The sequence below is a fragment of the Marmota flaviventris genome, chromosome 8 (genome assembly GCF_047511675.1).
Source record: "Marmota flaviventris isolate mMarFla1 chromosome 8, mMarFla1.hap1, whole genome shotgun sequence".
NCBI classification, from domain to species: Eukaryota; Metazoa; Chordata; class Mammalia; order Rodentia; family Sciuridae; genus Marmota; species Marmota flaviventris.
In genome coordinates, this window is record NC_092505.1 from 52,714,395 (window position 1) to 52,737,895 (window position 23,501).

The 23,501-nt window shown below is 39.3% G+C and overlaps 1 protein-coding gene and 1 non-coding gene across 2 annotated transcripts in view; both read left to right on the plus strand.

Annotated features, from left to right (window-relative positions):
- The first annotated feature begins 14,357 nt into the window (after positions 1-14,357).
- On the plus strand, positions 14,358-14,547 carry LOC114093401 (U2 spliceosomal RNA). Its single transcript, XR_003582885.1, has one exon. It is a non-coding gene; the product is annotated as a U2 spliceosomal RNA (small nuclear RNA).
- Positions 14,548-17,082: 2,535 nt separating this feature from the next.
- Ubxn7 (UBX domain protein 7) overlaps positions 17,083-23,501 on the plus strand; it is a 53,781-nt gene continuing 47,362 nt past the window's right edge. Inside the window, exon 1 of the mRNA XM_027935938.2 lies at positions 17,083-17,191. Coding sequence (XP_027791739.1) covers positions 17,119-17,191 — 73 coding nt within the window. The 5' untranslated portion in view covers positions 17,083-17,118. The remainder of the gene's footprint in view (positions 17,192-23,501) is intronic.

Consider the following 23,501-nt stretch of genomic DNA (forward strand, 5'->3'; position numbering starts at 1 on the left):
TCCCGGGTGCCAATCCAATAATGAAGACATGATTTTGAAAAAAAAAAAAAAAAAGGAAAAGGAAAGTTTATTGCTTTGCTAGCAAAGGAGAAACACAGGGGGACTCCTGTCCAAAAGACTGTGATTCTGCCCATCAGCAGGAACAGGGGGCTTTAAATATATATATTTTGTTGTAGATGAACACTATATCTTTTTTTTAGTCTCTGAATGAAGAACTTTATTTACTTATTTTTTATTTAATTGATTTTATTTTTTAACTACATGACAGCAAAATGCATTACAATTCTTATTACACATATAGAGCACAATTTTTCATATCTTTCTAAATTTTTATTTTATTTGTTTATTTAATGTGGTGCAGAGGATCTAACCCAGTGCCTCAAACATGTGAGACAAGGGCTCTACCACTGAGCTACAACCCCAGCCTGGAACAGGGGGCTTTTAATTGATTACAAGTAATGAAATTCAGAGAAAATGAGATTAGGCAGGAGAGATCAGGAAGGAGAAGAACAGGGAAAAGAAGATCAGGGAGAAAATGAGGAAGGAAAAGTTTAGGGAAAATGCCGCAGTCTGGCTGGGCACAATCAGGAGCCACTTGTCAAAAGAAACTAACTTTATTTTTAGAACCACACATGCCAAACAAAACAGCCTCTCAGGAAAAACCCTCAGAGCCCCAACTGCCACCACCGGCTTCCCACAAGCCTCTCTCTCCCACACAAGCCTCTCTCCACCTCCCACAATCCTCCTGCTCTTGAGGCCCATTGGCTGGGTCACGTGGGCGGAGCCAAAAAAGTCCCCCAATGAGCAGCTCCGTGGTCTGAAAGGGCAGGGAAACAGCCCAATGAGCATCACCGCAGAGGAGCCAATCAGCTAGATGTTGCTGGGGCCGCTGTGAGCCAATCATCAGCCGGCAGCTGGAAGTTTGCTGGCAGCTGGAAGTCTGCTGGGGACCCTTCGGCTGTGGCTCTCAACAGGAAAAGAAAATCAGGGAGGAGGTCAGGGAGAAGGTTGGGAAAAAGAAAAAAAAAAACATGTAAGTTTCAGAGCCACAAGGGATATGTAGTCAAAGCATCAAGTGAACCCCTGTTGCAGCACCATGGGGTATGGAATAAAGAAGTGAAAGGCCAGAGTTACTACAGGTATGGAATTGTATTAGTTTGCTAGGGCTGCCATAATAAAATACTACAGACTGGGTGGCTTAAATCACAGGAATGGAACCACCATCAGTGGACACCTAAGCTGTTTCCATAGTTTGACTGTTGTGAATTGTGCTTCTATAAATGTAGTATGCATATATTGTTACAGTATGATGACTTTAATTCTTTAGGATAAATACTGAGGATACTGAGTCATAGGGTGGTTCCATTTGAAAGGTTAAAGAATTTGAAATGTAAAAGATAAGATTTGTTTCAAGTTCTGTAAAGTTTTTAAGTTCTGTTAAGTTGTATTTGGAACCTGAAATTCATGTGGAAGTTTAAAACAACTCCCAGAAAAGCCACTGAAATGTATGTTGAAATCTCCCCTGACCATCTAGTTGCTCTGTAAAAACAACCCCCTCCCCACCCAGAAACCGTGCAGTCCGACACGTACACACCTCAGGACTTAAGCCAATCAGTTCGAATGTATACCCTTCTTTGTGCTGACCAATCACCCCTACCCGACTTGTTCCTGCCAGTGAATGTACTAATCATGGTTAAGCGTTGTTTGATTTTCCCGCGGCGTGTGATGATTTGCTATGCTGTATGTGAAGTCCTTTCCAAAGAATGTATATAAGCTGTGCTCAAGCTGTTCTTGGGGCTCTTTGCTCTTTACCCCTTCGAGGTGAGCTTGGAGCCCCAGCATGCTGGACCCCCAATAAACCCTTTGCTGTTGCATGAGACAGTCTCTTGGTGGTCTTTTCCTCCGACGTTCACCCGACCTTTACACATTCACAGTTTTCCTGCAGTTCTGAAATCTGGGAGTCCAAGATCAAGGTGTTGGTAGGTTTGTTTTTTTTTTGTTTTTTTGGGTTTTTTTTTGTTAGATTGTTGAATGTACTTCTCTTTTTTTTTTTTTTTGAGAGAGAGAATTTTTTAATATTTATTTTTTATTTTTCGGCGGACACAACATCTTTGTTTGTATTTGGTGCTGAGGATCGAACCCGGGCTGCACGCATGACAGGCGAGCGTGCTAACGCTTGAGCCACATCCCCAGCCCTGGTAGGTTTGGTTTCATCTTGAGGCCCCCCTTTCTTGGCCTATATGTGGTCATTCTCTTTATCTTCACATGGTCTCCTCAGACAAGGATTATAAAATATGACTACCATGTTTAAAGAAATCAAACAGTGCTATCTTGAAAGCATTTGCAAGAAACAAGAATTTTTTAAAGTAATGAATAAGATTGTAAATAAAACTTCTAGAAATAAAAATAATAAGATTTTCAGGGGCTGGGATTGTGGCTCAGCGGTACAACGTTCGCCTAGCATGGGCGGAAAAAGAGCATTACAATGAATACCTATGTAATCAATACCTAAATTCAGCAACTATTTACATTTACTATAGTTGTTTTATTTATTTTTAAATTTACTGAATCACTTAAAAGTTGCAGAATCATATTTTATTCTTACATTTAGAGTATATTTCCTAGAAATAAGAACATTTTCTTTTATAATGTCATTATAACATTCAAGAAAATTATTTCCTAATATTATCTCATATAGAGTCCACATAATTTTTGGCTTCCCGAAAAAGTCTTTTATAGCTTTTTTTTCTTTTTGCAACCAAGATCTAATCAAAGCATCACACTTTATTATGATGTTTCTCTGTGTGCTTTATACTGAATGACATCCCCAGCCCACTGCATATGGATGTAGTGATGCCTTTTCACTTTCTTTTCATCTATAACTGTCCACCGCTATTCCTTCTTACCGCCCTGTCTCTACCCATGTTGAGTTTTGTTGTTGTTGTTGTTTGGTGGTGCTAGGGATTGAACCCAGGGCTTTGGACATGCTAGGCAATTGCTCTGCTGATTAAACTATAAACCAGCCCACCACTAATTTTTGAAATGACTGAGACAGGCTTGTGAATGCCCATTTCCTGGATTTGCCTGAGTGCTCCCTGATAGTCTTCCCCCCCCCAGTGCTGGGGATTGAACCCAGGGCCTTGTGCATGCCAGACAAGCACTCTCTATCAACTGAACTATATCCCCGCCCCCCATAGTGTTTTTTAACTTGTTTCTTGATCTTCCTGTATTTTTTGTAGTTTGAAAAACAGACCTATAAGTTTGATTGGTAACAGTTTTGCTAAGAATAAGACATAGTTGCTGCTATGATTCCTAACACATCACATTAAAAACAAAAAATATTAAGTTGCCCTACTCTTAGTAATGTTAAATTTGATCACTTGGTTAAGGTGACGATTGCTATCTTTCCAAACTTGAAATTAAAGAGTCACAGGACAATTTACCAGCTTCTTATAAAGTAAAAAATATTACATAGTAACTATATAAGCTAGCAATTCTACACCTTGGTATTTTCCCCAGAGAAATGGAAACATGTTCATACAGATAGTTGTACATGACTTTATAGTACCTTTATTCAAAATTGCCCCAACTGGAAACAACTCAAATGTTATTTAATTGGTAAAAGGGTAATCAGATTATGATACATTATTACAGTGGAAATTTGCTCAGGGATTAAAGAGGAAACAGGGAACAACATGATGATTGTGTTTGTGTGTGTGTGTTTTGTATGTGTGTGTGTGTGTGCTGGGAATTTAATCTAGGGTCTCATATGCTACCTACCACTGAGCTACATCCCCAACACCAATTTTATTTTTTAATTTTTCAATACCAGGGATTGAACCCAGGAGTGCTTAACCATTGAGCAATATCCACAGTATAAGGTCCTTGTTTAGCATCTGGATGGCCAATCTTAAGTGACAGCCACTATTTTAAAGAAAAAGTTTTGCTTTCCCGCCCAAAGGCATTTCTGAGAAAGGGTTACTGCTCCCTCATACCAACCCAACCTTTAACCACCCACATTAGGACCCACCCTGCTCTGATTCCTGAGCCTCCCCCATAAAAGTCCCAGAACCCAAGCCTGTATTGCCTCTCTCTCCTGTAGAGAGATGGCCTTTATTTGTCAATTTTGTGTATCTCTACCTGGTCTCCATCTTTCTTTTCTCATTTACCCGTCTCTCGTTCCTCCCTTTCCCTTCACTCATCCCTTTTCATTTTTATTTTGAGACAAGGTCTTACTAATTGCTGAAGCTGTCTTTGAACATATGATCTTCCTGCCTCAGCCTCCGAGTTGTTGGGATTATAGGCACATGCCACCACGCCTGGCCAAATTTTAATTTAAATGCATCATGCTAAATTCAAGAAGTCAGACTCATAGAGCTACATTCTATTTGATTCTATTTATATAACATTCTAGAAATAGCAAAATCCATAGGAATAGAAAATCCTAACCCTAAATGAAAACACTGGCAACTGAAAATTGGAGATTTTCCAAAGAATAATTTTATGTAATTGGGAATAGCAGAGCATTGCAATGGGAATACACATGCCATAGGAAAATGCCGCAATCTGGCTGGGCACAAAATAACTGAGCCGCCACAAAGCCTTGTAGGTTCAAACAGCAACTCTTTATTCCCCAACTCTCACCAGCACTCTATACACACTTTCCGGGAACATACTCCCTCCACCGGGCTCCTTGCGCCAATTCTCTCAGAACCCTGCGAGAACTCAATGGGAATTCCAAAGTAGCCGGGCCGAGGCAGCAGGATCTGCCCTAATCCTGGAGCCGCCCTATTCCCAGGGGCAGGGTCACCTTTCAACCATTCCCTCTGGCAAAATGCCAGGTGTCATTCCGACTAAGTTGTGGCTGTCAACAGGAAAACATGGGAAAATTCACAGAGAGGCAAGGGGAAGTTTTTAAAGGTGAAATAAAAAGGATTATAGGAAACATTTTGAACTGGACATGGTAGCACATTCCTGTAATCTGAACATCTTGGGAAGCCAAGGCAGCAGGATCTCAATTCAATACTAGTCCAGACAATTTAGCAGGACCCCATCTCAAAATAAAATAAAAAGAGTTGGGGATGTAGTTAAGTAATAGAGTGCCCTGGGTTTAATCTATAGGACTGAAAAAAAAAAAGGCGGAGTGGGGGGAGAGAAAGATTTTGAAACAATATTTCTTGGTTACAAGTGTCAATAATAAGGGTGGCATTAGTCTTAGAGTAAATAGACAATTGATGGGCAGAAAGCATTTTCTGTGTAATGTTGTGGTGGCCTTACAGAAGCATTTTCTATGTAATGTTGTGGTGGCCTTGTGTAAGGCTAAAGTTCTGACAGAATTTTTTTTGAATTTTTCCCTTAGTTATGCATGGACACAATGTCTTTATTTTGTTTGTTTATTTTTATGCGGTGCTGAGGATAGAACCCAGTGCCTCACATGTGCAAGGCAAGTACTCTGCCACTGAGCCAAAACCCCAGCCCCCTGACAGAATCTTTTGTGATCAGTTTTTATTATCAGACATATTGTAAGGGTCCGGCGAACGTCGGAGGAAGAGACCACCAAGAGACTGCGGCTCATGCAACAGCAAAAGGGGTTTATTGAGGATCCAATCCAGTGCGCTGGGGCTCCGTGCTCACTCAAGAAGGGAGAGCAGCCCAGAGCCCTGAGCAGGGCTTGAACAGTGTTTAAGTACACTTTTTGGGGAGGGCGGGGACTTTGCATACATCACAGTCTCCTTTAACAAATCATCATACACCCCGGGAAAATCAAACAACAATTCCTAAACATGATTAGTTCATTCATTGGCGGGAACAGATTGGGCGGGGATGATAGGTCAGTTCTAAATCGGGGTACACATTCAAACTGATTGGTTTAGATCCTGCGATGCCTATGTGCCAGGCCGCACAGGGTCCTAAGTTATTAAACAACCAGATGATCAGGGGGAATATTTACTGGGCAGTTCCAGGTATTGTCCTAACAGCTACAGGAATTTCAGGTTTTGGGGGTGTAGCATAGGAACTTAACAATACCTGGTCCTTTACTTTTTAACTAAGGCCTTGCAGCTTAGAAACTTTACAATGCCTGGTCTTTTACACTTTAACTTCAATTTCTTTTACTCTTACAATATGTGAATGGGATTCCACCATAACGTCCTGGATTTATTTATTAAGTTTTTGGTGAGAGCTTGACAAAAGTGAGCCAATTTTCATCCAACAACTTTCGCAGTACTAATATTTAAATTACTGTTCTTTTCTTTTTGTACTGGGGATTGAATTCAGGGTCTTATGCAGGCCAGGCAAGGGCCCTATCACTAACCCTAACCCAACCCTTTTTATTTTTTTATTTCCAGACAGGGTGTGTTAGTCCGCTTTTCATTGCTGTGACAAAAAATGCCTGATAAGAACAACTTAGAGGAGAAAAAGTTGATTTTAGCTCATGGTTTCAGAGTTTCCGTCCATGTTTGGCTGATCCCACTACTATGGGCCCAAGATGAGGCAGAATATCATGGCAGAAGAGCATGGTACAGGAGCACTGCTTAATCATGGTTATCCAGGAAGCAGCGGGAGAAAGGCAGAGGGGTTACAGGGAAGGTGAACTTTCAGGGAAAGCCCAGAGTGACCTATCTCCTTTAGCAACGCCCAACCTGCCTACAGTTACCACCCAGTACAGTAGTCATTTCAAATTATTAATCTATCAAATGGATTATTCCATCCATTAGGCCATACTTCTCACAATCTAATCATTTTACCTCCTTCCTGAACACAGGAGATTTGGGGGAGGTACCTCATATCCAAACCGTAACACAGGGTCTTGCTAAATTGCTGAAGGTAACCTTGAACTTGTGATCCTCCTGCTTCAGCCTCTGAGTAGCTTAGATTATAAGCATGTGCCACTATGCCCCACCCAATTTTTAAATTCCATTTTGGGAGATAGGAGTCTCCAATGACTGCCATACTCATTCATTATTTTCCTGGTATCTAGGAATTTGGAAAGATTAAGTGTTATTCAGAAGGATTCTAGGTAAAGGCAAAAATTAGAAGAAAGGGAAATAGAGGAATATTTCATCATGTCTGGAGTAAAGCTTTATGAATGGAGAATATTCTGTTGATTGCCTGATTAACTAACATCCATTCCCCTCCTTCCTTCTCTTTAGAGCACTACACTCTGGGGAGGTATCCACCTTCCTCCACAAAGCCATATGCTTTACTAAACCAGTTATGTTTATCTCACATCCCTTGGCACAGGGACTGTTTTAGGAATAAAATTGTGACTCAATTCAGACTGATGAATTTTGAAGGAAAGTCTCCCAAGAGACTTCGAGGAAATGTTTCCTTTCTCAGTAGAAGAGAGGAGGTGGTGCTTCTTCCTCTGCATCTTATTGTACCTCAATGTGATGTGTGGAACTGCTCTAGCTATCCTGACACCAGCTTAGGACAGATGAAGGAAAGACAAGAGGGTCAGAGAAAAGTAGAGCTGGATCTGTATGGTACTGTGAAAAACCAGCCTCTACCTCAGAGCAAAGCCTGTCCAAGGAAGGGACATGACCTTAGTCCTTGGAAAAACCCACAGAGCACTCCTAAGCACATTCCCACCCTGCTAAATTGTTTATCTACAAATAACAGGAGAGATCTGCTGCGCCAGGTGTCCCTGACTCAGTCAGGCTAGGTGGGGATCCACAGCAGCCCCCTAGCAGCCACCAATCAGCATGAGACAGGGAAATACCTGGGATGCCAGATAACCCTCCCAGTGGTTTATGGTGGTTGAAAACAAGTTGGGAAACCATGTAGTTCAGCACGTACACCCCTCTTGGCTTAAACCAATCAGTTCAAATGAATACCCCTTTTGTACTGACCAATCACCCCTACCCAACTTGTTCCCACCAGTGAATGTGCTAATCATGTTTTAGAGTTGTTATTTGATTTTCCCGCGGTGTGTGATGATTTGCTAAGGGATGCTATGATGTATGTGAAGTCCCTGCCTTCTCCAAAAAAATGTATAAAACTGCTGCAAACCCTGGGCTCGGGGCCTCTCAGCGTCACCAGTTGCTGTGTGTGCGTGCAGAGGACCGAGCTAGCTCGCAATAAACACCTCTTTGCTGCTTGCATCGATCTTGGGTCTCTGGTGGTCTTTGGGGGTCCTGAATTTGAGCATAACAACTGCACATAGACCTTTCCATAATTTTCCTTGTTGTTGATATCAGCTGAGTTGGGTGTAGGCCCTTCTACAACTGAGTGTCTATCCTAGAGTATAATGTACCTTTTTGTTCTTCAGTGCTGGGAGTTGAACCCAGGACCTTATTAATGATAGGCAAGTACTCTCCCACTGAAGTACACTCTTAACCCATCTTTCCTTTTTTTTTTTTTTTTTGGTACCAGGGATTGAATCAAGGGTGCTTAACCATTGAACCACATCCCCAGCTGTTTTTATTTATTTATTTATTTAGTTTTGTAGTTGTAGATGGACAGAATGCCTTTATTTTATTTATTTTTTATGTGGTGCTAAGGATTGAACCCAGTGCCTCACACATGCTAGGAAAGAGCTCTGCCACCGAGTGACAGCCCCAAGCCTTTATTTTATTTTTTGAGACAGAGTCTTGCTAAGTTGCTGAGGCTGGCTTTGAACTCATGATCCTCCTGCTTGAGTTGCTGGGATTATAGGTGTGTGCCACCATGCCTGGCTCGTATCTTTCCCTTTCTTGATTTGGACTTTCAAGATCCACAAGTATGTTGGTTAGTTTTTCATTGCTTTGACAAAATGCCTGAGAAAATCAACTTAAAGGAGATTTATTTGGGTTCATGGTTTCAGTGATGATCACTTGGTTCTGTTATTTGTGGGCCTGTGGTGAGGCAGAACATCATGATGGGGAAACTTGGTGAAGCAAAACTGCTCACCTCATAGTAGCCAGAAAGGAGTGGCAAAGAGGAGGGGACTGGGGACAAAATATACCCTTCAAGGGTATGTCTTCAATTATCTACTTCCTCCTGCTAGGCCCTAAAATTTTTACCACCTCCCAAGAGCCTATTAGATTATAAATTCATAAGATTCCAGGACAGTAGCACATGCCTGTAATCCCAGCAACTCGAGAGGCTGAGATAGGAGGATCATGAGTTTCAGGACAGCCTTGTAACTCAGCAAGACCCTCAACAACTTATCTCAAGACCCTGTCTCCAAAAATAAACCAGTTATGAATCCTTAAATGAATCAATCCATTCATGCAGTCAGAACCCTAATGATCTAATAACCTCCCAAAGGCTCTACTTCTGAATGCAGCACTGGGTATCAAATCTTCAACGCATGAGGGACATTTAAGATCTGTACCATAAAAACTTCAGGGCTGTCCATTCACATTGTTCTATATAAATGGTGCCCCCTAAGCACAAAGTAGATGGTGTCCTCAAGTTGTGCAAAGCAGTTCTATTTGAAGCCATTAGGATAAGCTGTTACATTTTCTTCTCAAAGTTGCAAAGTTTTGTTATTCTCATTGAAATCTCAAAGAAGTATATAATTTTGGCCAGAGTTGTAGCTAAGTAGTAGAGCAATTGCCTAGTGTGTGGAAGGTTCTGGGTTTGATCCCCAGCACCATAAACAAAAGAAGAGGAGGAGGGCTGGGGTTGTGGCTCAGTGGTAGTGCGCTCACCTAACATGCATGAGGCACTGGGTTCCATCCTGAGCACTACATAAATGTAAAATAAAGATTTGTGACCACTGAAAACTAAAAAAATAAATATTAAAAAAAAGAAGAGGAGGAAAGTGGAGGAGAAGAAGAAAGAAGACAGGAGGAAGAGAAAGAGAAGAAGAAATATAAAATTTGTTTTTGTATCTAATATGAGTTCAGGATCTATTTTTTTTCCAGTTCCAGGGTTATCACTTGAATAGTCCATCCTTTCCTCTACTGTTAGTAATATCACTTTTATCATAGTGTCCATATATGCTTGTGTCTGCTTTTGGACTCTCTGTTCTATAGTCTATTTGTCTATCCTCAACAACATCATATAGTTAATTACTGTATTTTGGGGCTGGGGATGTGGCTCGATCCTCAGCACCACAAACAAAGAAAGATGTTGTCTGCCGAAAACTAAAAAAATAAAATAAATATTTAAAAATATCTCTAATTACTGTATTTTAATAATAATTCTTTATATCGATAGACAAGACTTTTACCTTGTTCTTCTACTTCAAAAGTGTCTTATCATTTATCTTATCATTTATCCTTTAGTCTTGAATTTTAAAGTCAGCTTATTAAAATGCTTGAGAAACACAAAGATATTAATTGGAATTACATTGAATTTGTTGGTAATATACAGAAAATTGATACCTTTGTAATATTGACTCCTCCCGTATATTAATACAGATTTATTTCATGTCTAACAAAAAAAACTTTCATAATTTTCTTCATAAGACCCTGTACATTTTTGTTAAATCTATGCTTAGGTACATTTTTAGTAGTATTGTGAAAAGATGATGATGATGATGATGATGATGATGATGATGATTGCAGTAATAGAACCCAGAGCCTTGCACATGCTAGGCAAGCATTTTCACACCAAGCTACATCCTCAAATTTTGAAAAGAATATTTTTAAAATTACAGTGTCAAATTATTTGCTGCTCATGTTTTAAAATGCAATATTGGAAAAAATACATACATATAGAGGCATTTTTAAAAATGCAATATTGGGGTGGGCACATGGTTCAGCACAAAAGTGGGTATCTAGTATGGAGACCCTGGATTAAATCTCAAACATAGTACCCCCTATCGTTTTAAAATGTTTATTGGTTTTATTTTATTTTTGTTACCAGGGATTGAACCCAGGGATGCTCCACCACTGAGCCACATCCCAAGCCCTTTTTTTGTATTTTATTTGGAGATAGGGTCTTGCTAAGTTGCTGAAGGCTTCACTAAATTGCTGAGGCTGGTCTTGAACTTGTGATCCTCCTGCCTCAGTCTCCTGAGCTAGTGGGATTACAGGTGTGCATCACCATACCCAGCTTGTTTATTGGTTTTATATTGCAAAATATACATGAACTCTCTTTTTTTTTAGTTGTAGATGGACACAACATATTTATTTTATTTATCTATTTTTTAGTGGTGCTGAGGATGGAACCCAGTGCCTCATGCATACTAGGTGAGTGCTCTACCACTGAGTCACAATCTCAGCGCTACCTGAACTCTTCTTATTGGTTGTAAAGTTTCTCTGTTGGTGCTCTTAGATCATATAAATAACCATATGATGTATAATAATGATTTCCCCCCACCTAATTTAAAAATTCCTAGCTGGGCATAGTGATGTGCACCCATAATCCCAGTTGCTCAGAAGGCTAAGGTAGAATTATTTTAAGTTCAAATCCAGCCTCAGCAATTTAGTGAAGTCCTAAGCAACTTAGTGAGATTCTGTCTCAAAAAAAAAAAAAAAAAAGACTGGAGATATAGCTCAGTGGTTAAGTACCCCTGGGTTCAATCCCCAGTACCAAAATTTCTAAAAAATTAAAGAAAATCTGAAGTGTTTTTTTCTTGTCTGATTGCTGTGGTTATGACTTCTAGTATAATGCTAAATAGAAATAATGATAGAGTATATCATATATATATATATATATATATATATATATATATATATATATTTTTTTTTTTTTTTTTTTTTTTGATACAGTGGATTTTAACTCATGGGTGCTTTGTCACTATATCCCCAGCCCTGCCCTTTCAAATTTTTATTTTGAAACAGGGTCTCACTTTAGTGCTGATCTAGAACTTGTGATCCTTCTACCTTAGCCTCCTGAGTTTCTGCGATTACAAGCATGAGCCACTGTGTCTGGCTTTATCTTGTTTTTTACTTTAAATATTTTATTAAGTATGATGGTATTTACTCTGTTTTTGGAGTATATATAGTAGATTTTGTTGTTGATGTTTTAGGTTGTTTATCTAGTTTTGTTAAGATTTGTTTAAAGTTTTGTCAATTGATATTGATTTATATCAATGTCTTTCTGTATCTGATCAAATGGTTCCTCTTAATTTGTTTTACTATAAGTTACATTGAAAAAAATTTTTTTCCTGTAAAAAATTATGCTTGTAGGCTGGGGCTGGGGCTGAATGTTGGAATGCTTGCTTAGCACGTGTAAGGACCTGGGTTCGATCCTCAGCACCACATAAAAAATAAATAAATAAATAAAATAAAGTTATTGTGTCCAACTACAACTAAAAAATTAAAAAAAATTATGCTTGCATTCATGAACTAAGTCCAATTTTAAATGAATGTATGTATGTATGCATGCACGTGTATGTGTGTGTGTAAATGGACTTCTAAATTTTGGTTTAGTTTAGGATTTTTGCTTAGTAACCTTAAGTGAAGCTGAGCTCTCATTTGCTGTTGTTTGGTTTTGCTATCAAGGTTATGCTAGCCTCATAGAATGAGTTATTTGTTCCATTTATTCTTTGTCTGGAAGCACTTTATTTGTTCTTTTGTCTGGAAGGAATTGTCTGTTTCTTAATTTTTTGGAGGTTGAAATCATTAAATCTGGTAGGTTTAATTTTACTATCATGAGTCTACCATAGTTATATCAACTTTGGTAACCCCCCCTCCCACCCCAGGAAACTGCCACACGTCTATTTTCTAACTAATTGGCATAACATTGTTCATAGTATTTTTAAGTCACTGCTATATCCTTTTCATAGTAGTTTATGACTTTCTCTTTTTTCTTAATCTTATTTGTCAAAGTTTTAAAATTTTGTAAAGATTTCAAAGAAGCAGCTTTTGGTTTTATGGATCCTCTTTTCTGTATTTTGTTTATTTTACTGATTTCTGCTCTTTATAATTTTTCCTTTATATTTCCCTAGGTTTGTTCTTGATTATTTACTTCTTGATTAGGTATTGGGTTATTAATTTTTTAATGTTCTTCTGTAATATAATTATTTAAGGTAATGTAGTTTGCTTTAGATTTTGTCAACTCTGGAGTCCACATTTTTTGATGCCTGTTGCCATGATCATTCAGTTTCAAATTTGTGCTTTTTAATTCCTTTGCCTTTCTAGATCCACTTACTTCCTCCCCTTTCCACCCTGATCTATATGCCCCATGGGCTGCCTGTGTAAGCTAATCAATGTCTACTAGTCATGTCCTCTGTCTTCTAGTTGGGTTTGCTAGTGGGAATTTCTGGCAAGAGAAGAAGAATATGGTCAGGTTATTTATTTTGCTGGTCACTTCTCTGAAATAGCCTCAGCTAGCTACATCCCTTGATAGAAGGTCATTGTTTCTTGCACAGTGGCTTGCTGTACAAAGACTGGAATCTCCTTTGGGATCCCCCATAATCTCTCTCTTTTCTTCCCTTTGAACCTAGAAATTGTGATGGTTCTAGTGTTGCTTGTACAAGAATCTCTATTGTCCCTTATGACTCCCACACCTTTATTATCCAAAGTACATGTATGAAAACACGAATTGGTGTGAATATACTTTGTATACAATCAGAGATATGAAAAATTGTGCTCTATATGTGTAATAAGAATTGTAATGCATTCTGCTGTCATATAGAAATAAAAAATTAATTAAGAAATCACACATAAAAATTATTCTTTTATAAATTACTTGGGTAGCAATTGGTTTCCTATTGAACCTTGAATGATACATTAATTTTATTTTGTCTTTGGTTCATGAGTTATTTATTTATTTATTTTCATATATTTTTAAGTTGTAGTTGGACACATTTATTTATTTATTTATTTTTATTTGGTGCCGAGGATCAATCCCAGTGCCTCACACATGCTAGACGAGCACTCTACCTCTGAGCCACAAACTCAGCCCCTCATGATTTATTTATAAGTGTCTTTTGGACTTTCCAAATATGAGTTTTTAAAATTTTATTCTTTTTAGAAAAATTTTGTTTTGAGGCAGAATTTCATTATGTAACCAGATCTGCCTTGAACTTGCAATTCTCTTTCCTCAGCTTCCCAAAGCAGCTAGAATTACAGGTGCACGTCACCACTCTTGGGCTAAAGTTATAATTATTAGTTTTTTTTGCTTTTTTTGGGGGGGTACTGGGGATTGAACTCAGGGGCACCCAATCACTGAGCCACATCCCCAGTCCTATTTTTTGTATTTTATTTACAGATAGGTCTCATTGCATTGCTTAGTACCTCACTGTTGCTGAGGCTGGCTTTGAACTCTCAATCTTCCTGCCTCAGTGCCACCCCACCCCCCCAGCTGCTGGGATTATAGGCATGTGCCATTGCACTCGATTAATTTTTTAAACTTTTTTATTTTTATTTTTGTAGTGCTAGTGATTGAACCCAGGACCTTGTACATGCCAGGCAAGCACTCCACCACTGAGCCACACCCCCAGTCCTAAAGTTATTCTTTTAAAAAACTAATTTCTAATCACTTCTTGGCCTTTTGGCTAAGATCAAATGTATTATCTGTTCTTATCAGCTTAATATCTGATACATCCTCTATCAGACGACAATATTTTAAGTGGATTTTTGGAAATAGGAGATGGAATAAAGCTTACTCTATGAACTCCACACATGGACCTAGTATTATAGTACCTCCAGAAAAGGCACAGCCCCTTTGGAGGAATAGAAAAATAAGTAAACTAATTTCTAGTTTAATTGATTTGTATTTAGAGAATATGTTCTGTACTCTAATGATTATTTTACATTCTTGAGACTTCCTTTGTGGCCTTTACATGATCAAATTTTATTATGCTTCATGGGTGCTTGAATAGAATGAGTGTATTCCATATGTTTATTTACTTTTGTCAGAGAGAGAACAATGGTGTGCATGATTGTATATTTGTCACATTTTTTTCTTCTTCATTTATTTATATGCAGTGCTGAGAATCTAACTCAGTGCCTCACAGCAAGTGCTCTACCACTGAGCCACAACCCCAGCCCTGTCACATTTCTTCTTTATAGTTCCAACTTCCCAGTTTTTTCTTTTCTTTCTTTCCTCCATCCTTTATTTTACTTATTTATATTTTGCAGTATTGGGGATTGAATCCAGGCTTTATGAATGCCAGGCAAGTGCTCTACAACTGAGTTATATCCCCAGTCCTTTCATTTCTTATTTTGAAACAGGTCTTGCTGAGTTACCCAGGCAGGCCTTGAACTTGTAATCCTCCTGCCTCAGCACAATTTGGGAGTCTTAAAATCAGATCTAGAAATAAAAACAAAATCCTGGTGCAACTGGATGTAATAATGCAAATAGTAACTGATGTGTAGCTTTGGGACAATTGCCTTATGTCACTGAAAACTTTAATTTTCCCATTATTCAATGTATAATACTTTTGCATTTTAATTTGTTTTCTGAGGACAATCTATTTTTTTTTTAAACACATTTCCAACCCGGTGAGGTGGTACATGTCTGTAATCCTAGCAGTTTAGGAGGCTGAGACAGGAGGACTGCAGTTCAAAGTCAGCCTCAGCAAAAGTCAGGTGCTAAGCAATTCAGTGAGACCCTGTCTCTAAATAAAATACAAATTAGGGATGAGGATGTGGCTTAGTGGCCAAGTGTTCCTGAATTCAATCCCTGGTACCTACTTCCCCCCCCAATTTTTTCCCCATGATTTTAGGGATGCACTTAAGTATATTTTCTTGTGATTCTAAAGACCTTTCATATTCTTCAATGACCCAAAGAAAATTTTCAAAGTTGTGTTCTTAATTTTCTGCCTTGTTTTCTTTTACTTTATTTAAAAATATCTATGAATCTCTTCCCTGGACTGGAGAATGCTACTATCTTTATCTTTTTTTTTTTTTTTTTTTTTGCAAGAGGAATCTAAAAATCAAATCACTAATTAGTTTGTCCATCTGATGGAGATACAGTAGTAAATGTGCTTCGTTTTTGTAGTCAGTGGTGTTACACCATTTTATTTGAAACCTGATTTTGCATGGTTGGTTACAGTGACCGAGCCTTGAGGATTCCGGGTTTTAGAAAGGAAACGACACACTATTTCTTGGCCCTGGTCTCCTTGCTTCCACTTTTTTCCTTCTGGACTCAAGTTTACTCCTGCCTCAGCCTCCGTAGTAACCGTGACTACAGGTGGCGCTGCCTTCACTTGGTTATTTAATTTTCCCTAATACCACCTTTACCCTTAGGATGTGGCAATTATCAGGATGACTCATGTCCGGGTGGGGGTAGAAGAAAGGAGGCTGGAACTAAACTGAATTTCTTTAACTTTATTCTCAAAATGGGAGATTATCAGATTTGAGGGCATCCCACTCAAACTTGTTTTTAAAATATTTAAAATTATGCAAGTAACATACAAATCTTTTTTGGCTTAAAAATAAAGGAGAAAAAAACATGAACTCAAAGTCCCCTTTCGCCTTCTCCTCTATCATTTCCTCTCTAAATGAAACCATTATCAGCGTTTTTAAGGCTTTTTCCAGTGTCCTTTTGTATATTTTCTTTGTACACGACGCTTCCTCATTTTATACGTGAGGAAACTAAGTAAGACTCTAAGGAGTGACATGTGTTGACAAATTTACTGAAGAAAAGCAGACTGGTTAATCGTTTATTACAAGCCCACTATGTGTCAGACCTGCGCCCAGTGCTTTCTTGATATGAAGGGTTCTGGTGTTTCACTTCTGAATGGGTCACTGCACGAGGTTTGGCTAAAGCCATTAATTTTGAGGTTGGAGAGCGAGTACGGGAGTGGTTTCAGGGTGAGGAAATAAGATTTGTATTTTGATGGGGGATGCAGGAAATTTAGCAGAGTGCAGCGGAGTTGCAAAAAAGGAAAAAAAAAATACATGTATATCTTTACTGACAGTTGGGTTCATTAGTAAAGATGGTGAAGCTGAGACGCAAAAAATCTATTACTTGCGGAAACTGGTGCTTCCTTTGAAAACTGGGAATTAACACCGAGTCTGTAAGGTTGGCCTCCGAGATAATGAGAGGAAGGCACCAGATGTTGCAAAAGGATGCGGCGAGCAGGCAGCAACCCAGCAGCCAACCCAAAAGCCGAGAGCGCTCCAGCGCGGGGAAAGTGCGCCTGCGCGGGCCTGTCGCGACTGGGGCGAGAGGGGCGGAGCATGGGGGCGGTCAGTGAGCCTGCGCAAACCGCGCGGCGAGGTGGGGGAGGGCGGTCCGTGTGTGTCTGTGTTGTTGTTCGGCGGCGGCGGCGGCGGTGGCGGCGGTAAGATGGCTGCCCACGGGGGCTCCGCGGCTTCCTCGGCGCTGAAGGGGTTAATTCAGCAGTTCACCGCCATCACCGGTAAGAGACGCGGTTACCGGAAGGTGGAGAGTGGGGTCCGGGGCGGGCGGCGGGGCTGACCCTGGCTTCCACTTACCTTCGTGCATTGCTCCCTCGGGCTTTACCCATAGCTCGAGTCCTCCCTCCTGAGCAAGAGGCGACGACGACGTCGGGGTCTCGGGTTCAGGCGGGCGACAGCCCCCCCCCCCACGCGCTCCCCAGTTCCTCGTTTTCGGGCTCCTAGCGATTTGGAGGGAGATCCCCACGCCCCCTGCCAGCCCAGACAGGGGGTTGGGCCGAGCCCGCCGGTCCCCGCCGGCCCGCGGACCTGGGGGCGGGAGGAGTGGGGGGCCGCACCCGGGCCACCGCCCTCCTTCTCCTTCATCACCTCTTGTGTGTGCAGCCCACAGACAAGGGGGTGCAGTGCATCCTTTCCCTCCTTCTGCCTTTTTCCCCTGGCCAGGTCATTCTCAACCCGGTCCCTTGCCTGCCCTCCCCTTTCTGGGCCCCTCGGAGCCTTCGCGGTGGCCCTGGCGTGTTCGGCCCTCCGGTTTTAACGGCGAGACCGGTGGGTTCGGCATCGCCTTTACACATCCACGGGGGGACAAGCCGCCAGAAACTGGGGGTGTTGAGGAGTACCTTAGGGACTGAGGCTTTAAGAGAATAAAGAGGGGGAACCCCCCAGGCTTAATAGGGAAGGTCTGGAGAAATCCTGGGTGGCGTTTCCCACCTCCCCATAATAAAATATGTCATAAAGACCGAGACGATGGCGCCTCAGCCTCCTGCTGATAAAATAGGGATGGCGACGGAAACTTCTTTGAGAGAAATCTGTTTCTGGGTGTCAGTATCCCCGCAAACCTTAGGCCTAGGTTTTTCTTTCCCTTTGGACCCCTGCGAAGGGCACACGCAGATCCTCTTACCGCCTGGAGGAAAGGCCCTAAGCCATTCTATGAATTCTCTATGTCTTGTTTCTCTCTGATGGTGCTGAACTTTTTTTGCATGAGTTATTAGAGGGCGGAGCAAATGATGAAGTTCTCTGTGGAGTGATTTGAGAGAAGAGTACTCCATGTGCCTGAGTTTAATTTTGCCGTTCTAGTTTGTCATTTCGGAAGGAGGTCAGAATGTTAGTTCCCTCTCTTAACAGAGTCTATGCTTCTCTGGTAGTAATTTGTTAAATATAGAGACTATTTCCACTGTTAATGGTCTTAGAATTTGACATGCAAGATCTGGTTAAGTAAAATTGTACGTTATTTTATCCATAAGGTTCTATGCAAGTTGCTGTTTTGTAATTAAAGCTAGTTTTAATTTTTGCTCTGCAACTATATATTCAATAATATGTTATCTGTCTTGTAGCATGAAATATGACAAGAAGGTTGGCAAAGTAAAATTGGGACAAGGAGTGAAATGATAACTTCTCACAACATTTTGAAATCTTATAATTGGATTATTGTATTTAAGATGTAGATTTCCCAGTGTCTGACCAAATCATTGTTACTGAAGAAAACTACAAAATTATTTTCTATATAATTAATATTGCTGTGTTGTTTATTTAGAACAATCTTTGTAGTGAATCACATAGAGAAGGGAATATCTGTTTCTTCTATGTGTGGTATTGGACGGGTAGAATTGAACCCAGGGCCTGGCAAATTAATTAAGCCCTGTGTCACTGAACTACATCCTCATCACTTTTAAATTTTATTTTTGAGTCAGGTTCTTGCTCAGTTGTCCAGACTGGCTTGGAACTTTCTATCCTCTTTCCTTCTAAGTAGGGTGATTACAGGCGTGTGCCACCATGCCCAGCTTCTTTATTTACATTTCCTGGAGATGGTTTGAGATGCCATTTATTAATTTCAGTTTCTTTCTTTTTTTAAAAAAAAATACTTATATTTTAGTTGTAGTTGGACACAATACCTTTATTTATTTTTATGTGGTGCTGAGGATGGAACCCAGGGCCTTGCATGTGCTAGGCAAGCACTATACTGCTGAGCCACAACCTCAGCCCTAATTTCAGTTTCTTATGCAAAATACTACCCTTCAGAAATTCAGATTGTTTTATCCCACATTATTTCTTATGAAATATTTTTTTAAGATAACATACAAAAACTAAAATGTGGTGGGAAAAATAGACTCACTTAATTGCTTTGATTCTATTTCTGTCTGTAAGTCTACAAGCTTGTTTCCTGTCCACTGGCCTTTGTATTGCTGGGTTAAGTTGAAGTCTTTCAGTAGACTGTAGTTATCTGAAAGTCTACAGAAGGGAAAATTTTCTAGACTGTTTTTGATGAGAATTTGTTTCTTTTCTTTGATGGGAATTGAAACCAGGGCCTCAACACATGCTAAGCACCAGCTCTAACTCAGATCTACACTCTCAGCCCTCCAAAGGTGAACATATCTTTTTTTTCGGGGGTGGGGAGTTTGAATCCAGTACCTTAGGATGCTAAAAGTGTGCTCTGCCTTTGAGCGGCATCTCTAGTGGTGTTGTGAATTTCTATTGATAATTTTTTGGATTCTTTTTTTTTAAGTTGTGGATGGACGTGATATCTTATTTATTTTTATGTGGTGCTGAGGATTGAACCCAGGGCCTCACGCGTGCAAGGCAAGAGGCAAGCACTCTACCACTGAGCTAATCCCCAGCCCTGGGATTGTTTTTATAACATAGTGATTAACCATTAGAAATACATGATTAAGGTGGGCAGGGACAACTTAGTTCCAACTACTTGAAAGGCTGAGGCAGGAGGATCACTTGAGTACTGAAATTGAAGGCCAGCCTGGGCAGCATAGTAAGACCCTATCTCAAAATACATATACATAACATATAATCCCTCTGAACCTTTTTCATGTATCTTAAGAAGAAAATTTTGTGGGTAGGCACGGTGTGGATGCCTGTAATCTCAGTAACTTGTGAGGCTGAGGCAGGAGGATCTCAGGTTCAAAGCCAGCAACTTAGTCAGGTTCTAAGCAACATAGTGAGACCCTGACACAAAATTTAAAAAGGGATGGGGATGTGGCTCAGTGGTTAATTGCCCTGGGTTCAATCCCTATTACAAAAAGAAAAAAGAGAAAAAGGAATTTTGGATTTTTCTCCCAAAAGGTCAGTTCTCCTACATACGTTTTAAATTGTAGTGTTTATGAATAATAAATATGAACCATTAATAAAAATGAATTGGTATTTATTGCTGGATGAATTAGACTGACCTTAAGAGCTTATACTCTAATTTCAAAAAGGTTTTTTGAGGTTCAGTATTCTGGTAAAAGCAAATGAGTTCTTCAAAATTGTGATTTTTTTTTTTTTTTTTTTAATAGAAAGCAAAATTGAAAGATTTTTCATAAATCTTATTTCTCACTAGATAGAAACAAGTCTCTATAAAATAATATGGTGAAGTGGGGTGCTGTGGCCATGCCTGTAATCCCAGCAGCTCCAGAGGCTGAGGCAGGAGGATCCCAAGTTCAAAGCCAGCCTCAGCGTTTAAGGAGGCACTTACGAATTCACTGAGACCTTGTCTCTAAATTTAAAAAAAGGGTGGGGGCTGGGGATATTGCTCAGTGGTTAAGCACCCCTGGGTTCAATCCTCAGTCAAAAATAGTAATGATAATAATAATATGGTGAATAATAAAGTAACAGCTGATTTTTTTTAATAAAAGATATATAACAATATGAAATAATTTTGAAAAAGGGAAGAACCTAATCTTTCATTCTCACAATAGCAATATTACCTATTTTACACATTGACTTCCAATTCTGGTTTCCATGCTTATTATTTTCATTGTGGTTCATAGTATTCAAAATATAGAATTTTGAAATTTTCACTTAACATTATATCATAAACACTTTTCCATAAAAGATCAGACTGATAAGCAAGTGGTAAAGGGAATGATGTTCTTAGATGCCTTCAGAGTTATCTAAAGCTACATACAAAAACTGGTGCTGTTACTTTGTAGTCAAATGACATCTTAACAATATTACACACTTTGATCTCCAGTGATATTCGTTATATGTGGCTTTGGATGATTGTCATTTGGTTTTCAGAAGTCATATCAATTCTCACAGCATGAAGAAAGAATATGCTGCTGGATCTGTTTCAGAAGAACAGTTTTTTTAAATATTTTTTTTTTTTAGTTTTAGTTGGACACAATATCTTTAATTTATTTATTCATTTTTGTGTGGTGCTGAGGATCGAACCCAGGGCCTTGCTCGTGCTAGGGGAGCGCTCTACTGCTGAGCCACAAACCCAGCCCAGAAGAGCAGTTTTTTAAAGTGTTTTGAATCATGGCAATTTCTCAACATCAACATTGGGCTGACATTCAGCCCTATATATACAAAATATAAAATGTATAATCAGAATAATTAATGGAATGAGAATGAGGGATACATAGACACTGTTATTTATTGCTGGAGGTAAAAATAACTAACAATCAGAAGGTAAGACAAATGTGAGAATAGAAAGTAGAGGCTGGGAAGAATATAAGATGTTAATAGGATAAAATTTCATAGAGCTTTGTACATAGTAGGCATTCATATACTTCATGAAATTACAGAATCTCATTTGTAGAAGAGACCTCAGTTTAACCTTTTCTAAAGTAAATGAATGAATGGATTTTTAAAAATTAGAAACTGTGGGTAGTATTTGGCTTTGTGGCCAATTTCCATTCCTGTTTAGTATGTTTTTCTTGGGCTAATATTAAAATGGATTTGACTTCTCTGTAACAGTAAAGGTGTTCAGACGTCTTATAGATTTTTTTAAAATAAAAAATTGTTTTAGATGTTGATGGACCTTTATTTTATTCATTTATTTATATGCAGTGCTGAGAATTGAATCCAGTGCCTCCATATGCTAGGCAAGCACTCTACTGCTGAGCCACAACCCCAGCCCAAGTTTTGTAGGTTTTAAAGGATAACTCTTAGAATTTTAAGAACCATTTCAAAAGGTGATTATGAAGTTTGAGAAAAAAGTTAAGGGAGATAATTTTTTTCTTTTTGGTACCAGGGATAAAACTCAGGGGCACTTAACCACTGAACCATGTCCCCAGCCCTTTTTTGTATTTTATTCAGAGACAGGTTCTTACTGAATTGCTTAACACCTTTGTAAATTGCTGAGGCTGGCTTTGAACTCCCCAAACTCCTACTTCAGTCTCCCAAGCTGCTGGGATTACAGCATGTGCCACCATGCCTAGGGAGATAATGTTTTTGAGCTGTAAATAGATTCTTACTTAAGCATTCAGTATTTATTGGTAGACTATTATATGACAGGCATGGTTACAACCAAGTGTGAGACATAGTGTTATGATCAAAAAGCTTAAAGGTTAATGTATTACTAAGTAGACATAGTAATACAGTGAATGAATGGTAAGGAGCTAATATGGGAACACAAAAGAGGGGGACCAAGAAAGATTTCCTTAGTCAGATACAGTGCGACGTAACTATAATCCCAACTACTCAGGAGGCTGAGGCAGTAGGATTGCAAGGTAGGCTAGCCTGGACAGCTTAGTGAGATCCTGTCCCAGTGTAAAAAATACAAAGGCTAGGGATGTAGCTCAATGGGTGCAATCCTTAGTACTGGGGGAAAAAATATCAGGCTTCCTAAAAAGAAATAAGATTTGTTTTGTTTTTGGTAAAACAAAAACTCAGGGATGCTCAACCAGTGAGCCACACACCTATAACCTAAATTGTTTTTAGTTTGATGTTTTCTTTTTCTAGAATGTCTTAAATGGAATCATAGGATGTAACCTTTTGAATCTGGTTTCTTCCACTTAGCACATTTCATTTGAGATTCATTCACATTTTGTGGTATCAGTAGTTTCTCTCCTATTATTGGTGAATAGTATAACATTTTATGGTTATTTATTTGGTACTGGGGATTGAACCCAGAGGCACTTCATCACTGGGCTGCATCCCCAGTTCTTTTTATTTTTTAAGTTGTCACACTAAGTGACTGAGGGCTTTGCTTAATTGCTGAGACTAGCCTTGAAATTTGGAATCATCCTGCCTCAGCCTCCTGAAACTCTGGATTTAGGTGTGCAACACCATACCTGGCTATTATATGGTTATATTAACTTTGTTTTATCCATCCATCAAATTAAGCACACTTGTATTGTTGCTAGTTTTGTGGAAATAATACATAAATTATATATATACATAATAAGAAACTGCCAAATTGTTTTTCAGAGTCAGCCATACCATTTTGCATTCCCTGGGCAGTGTAGAAGAGTTTCAGTTGTTCTGCATTCTTGCCAGCACTTGGTATCTTAGGGTATTCTTTTTTTTTTTTAACCATTTTATTAAGTGTATAATAGAATCTCGTGGTTTTAATTTGGATTTCCTTAAGAGCTATTG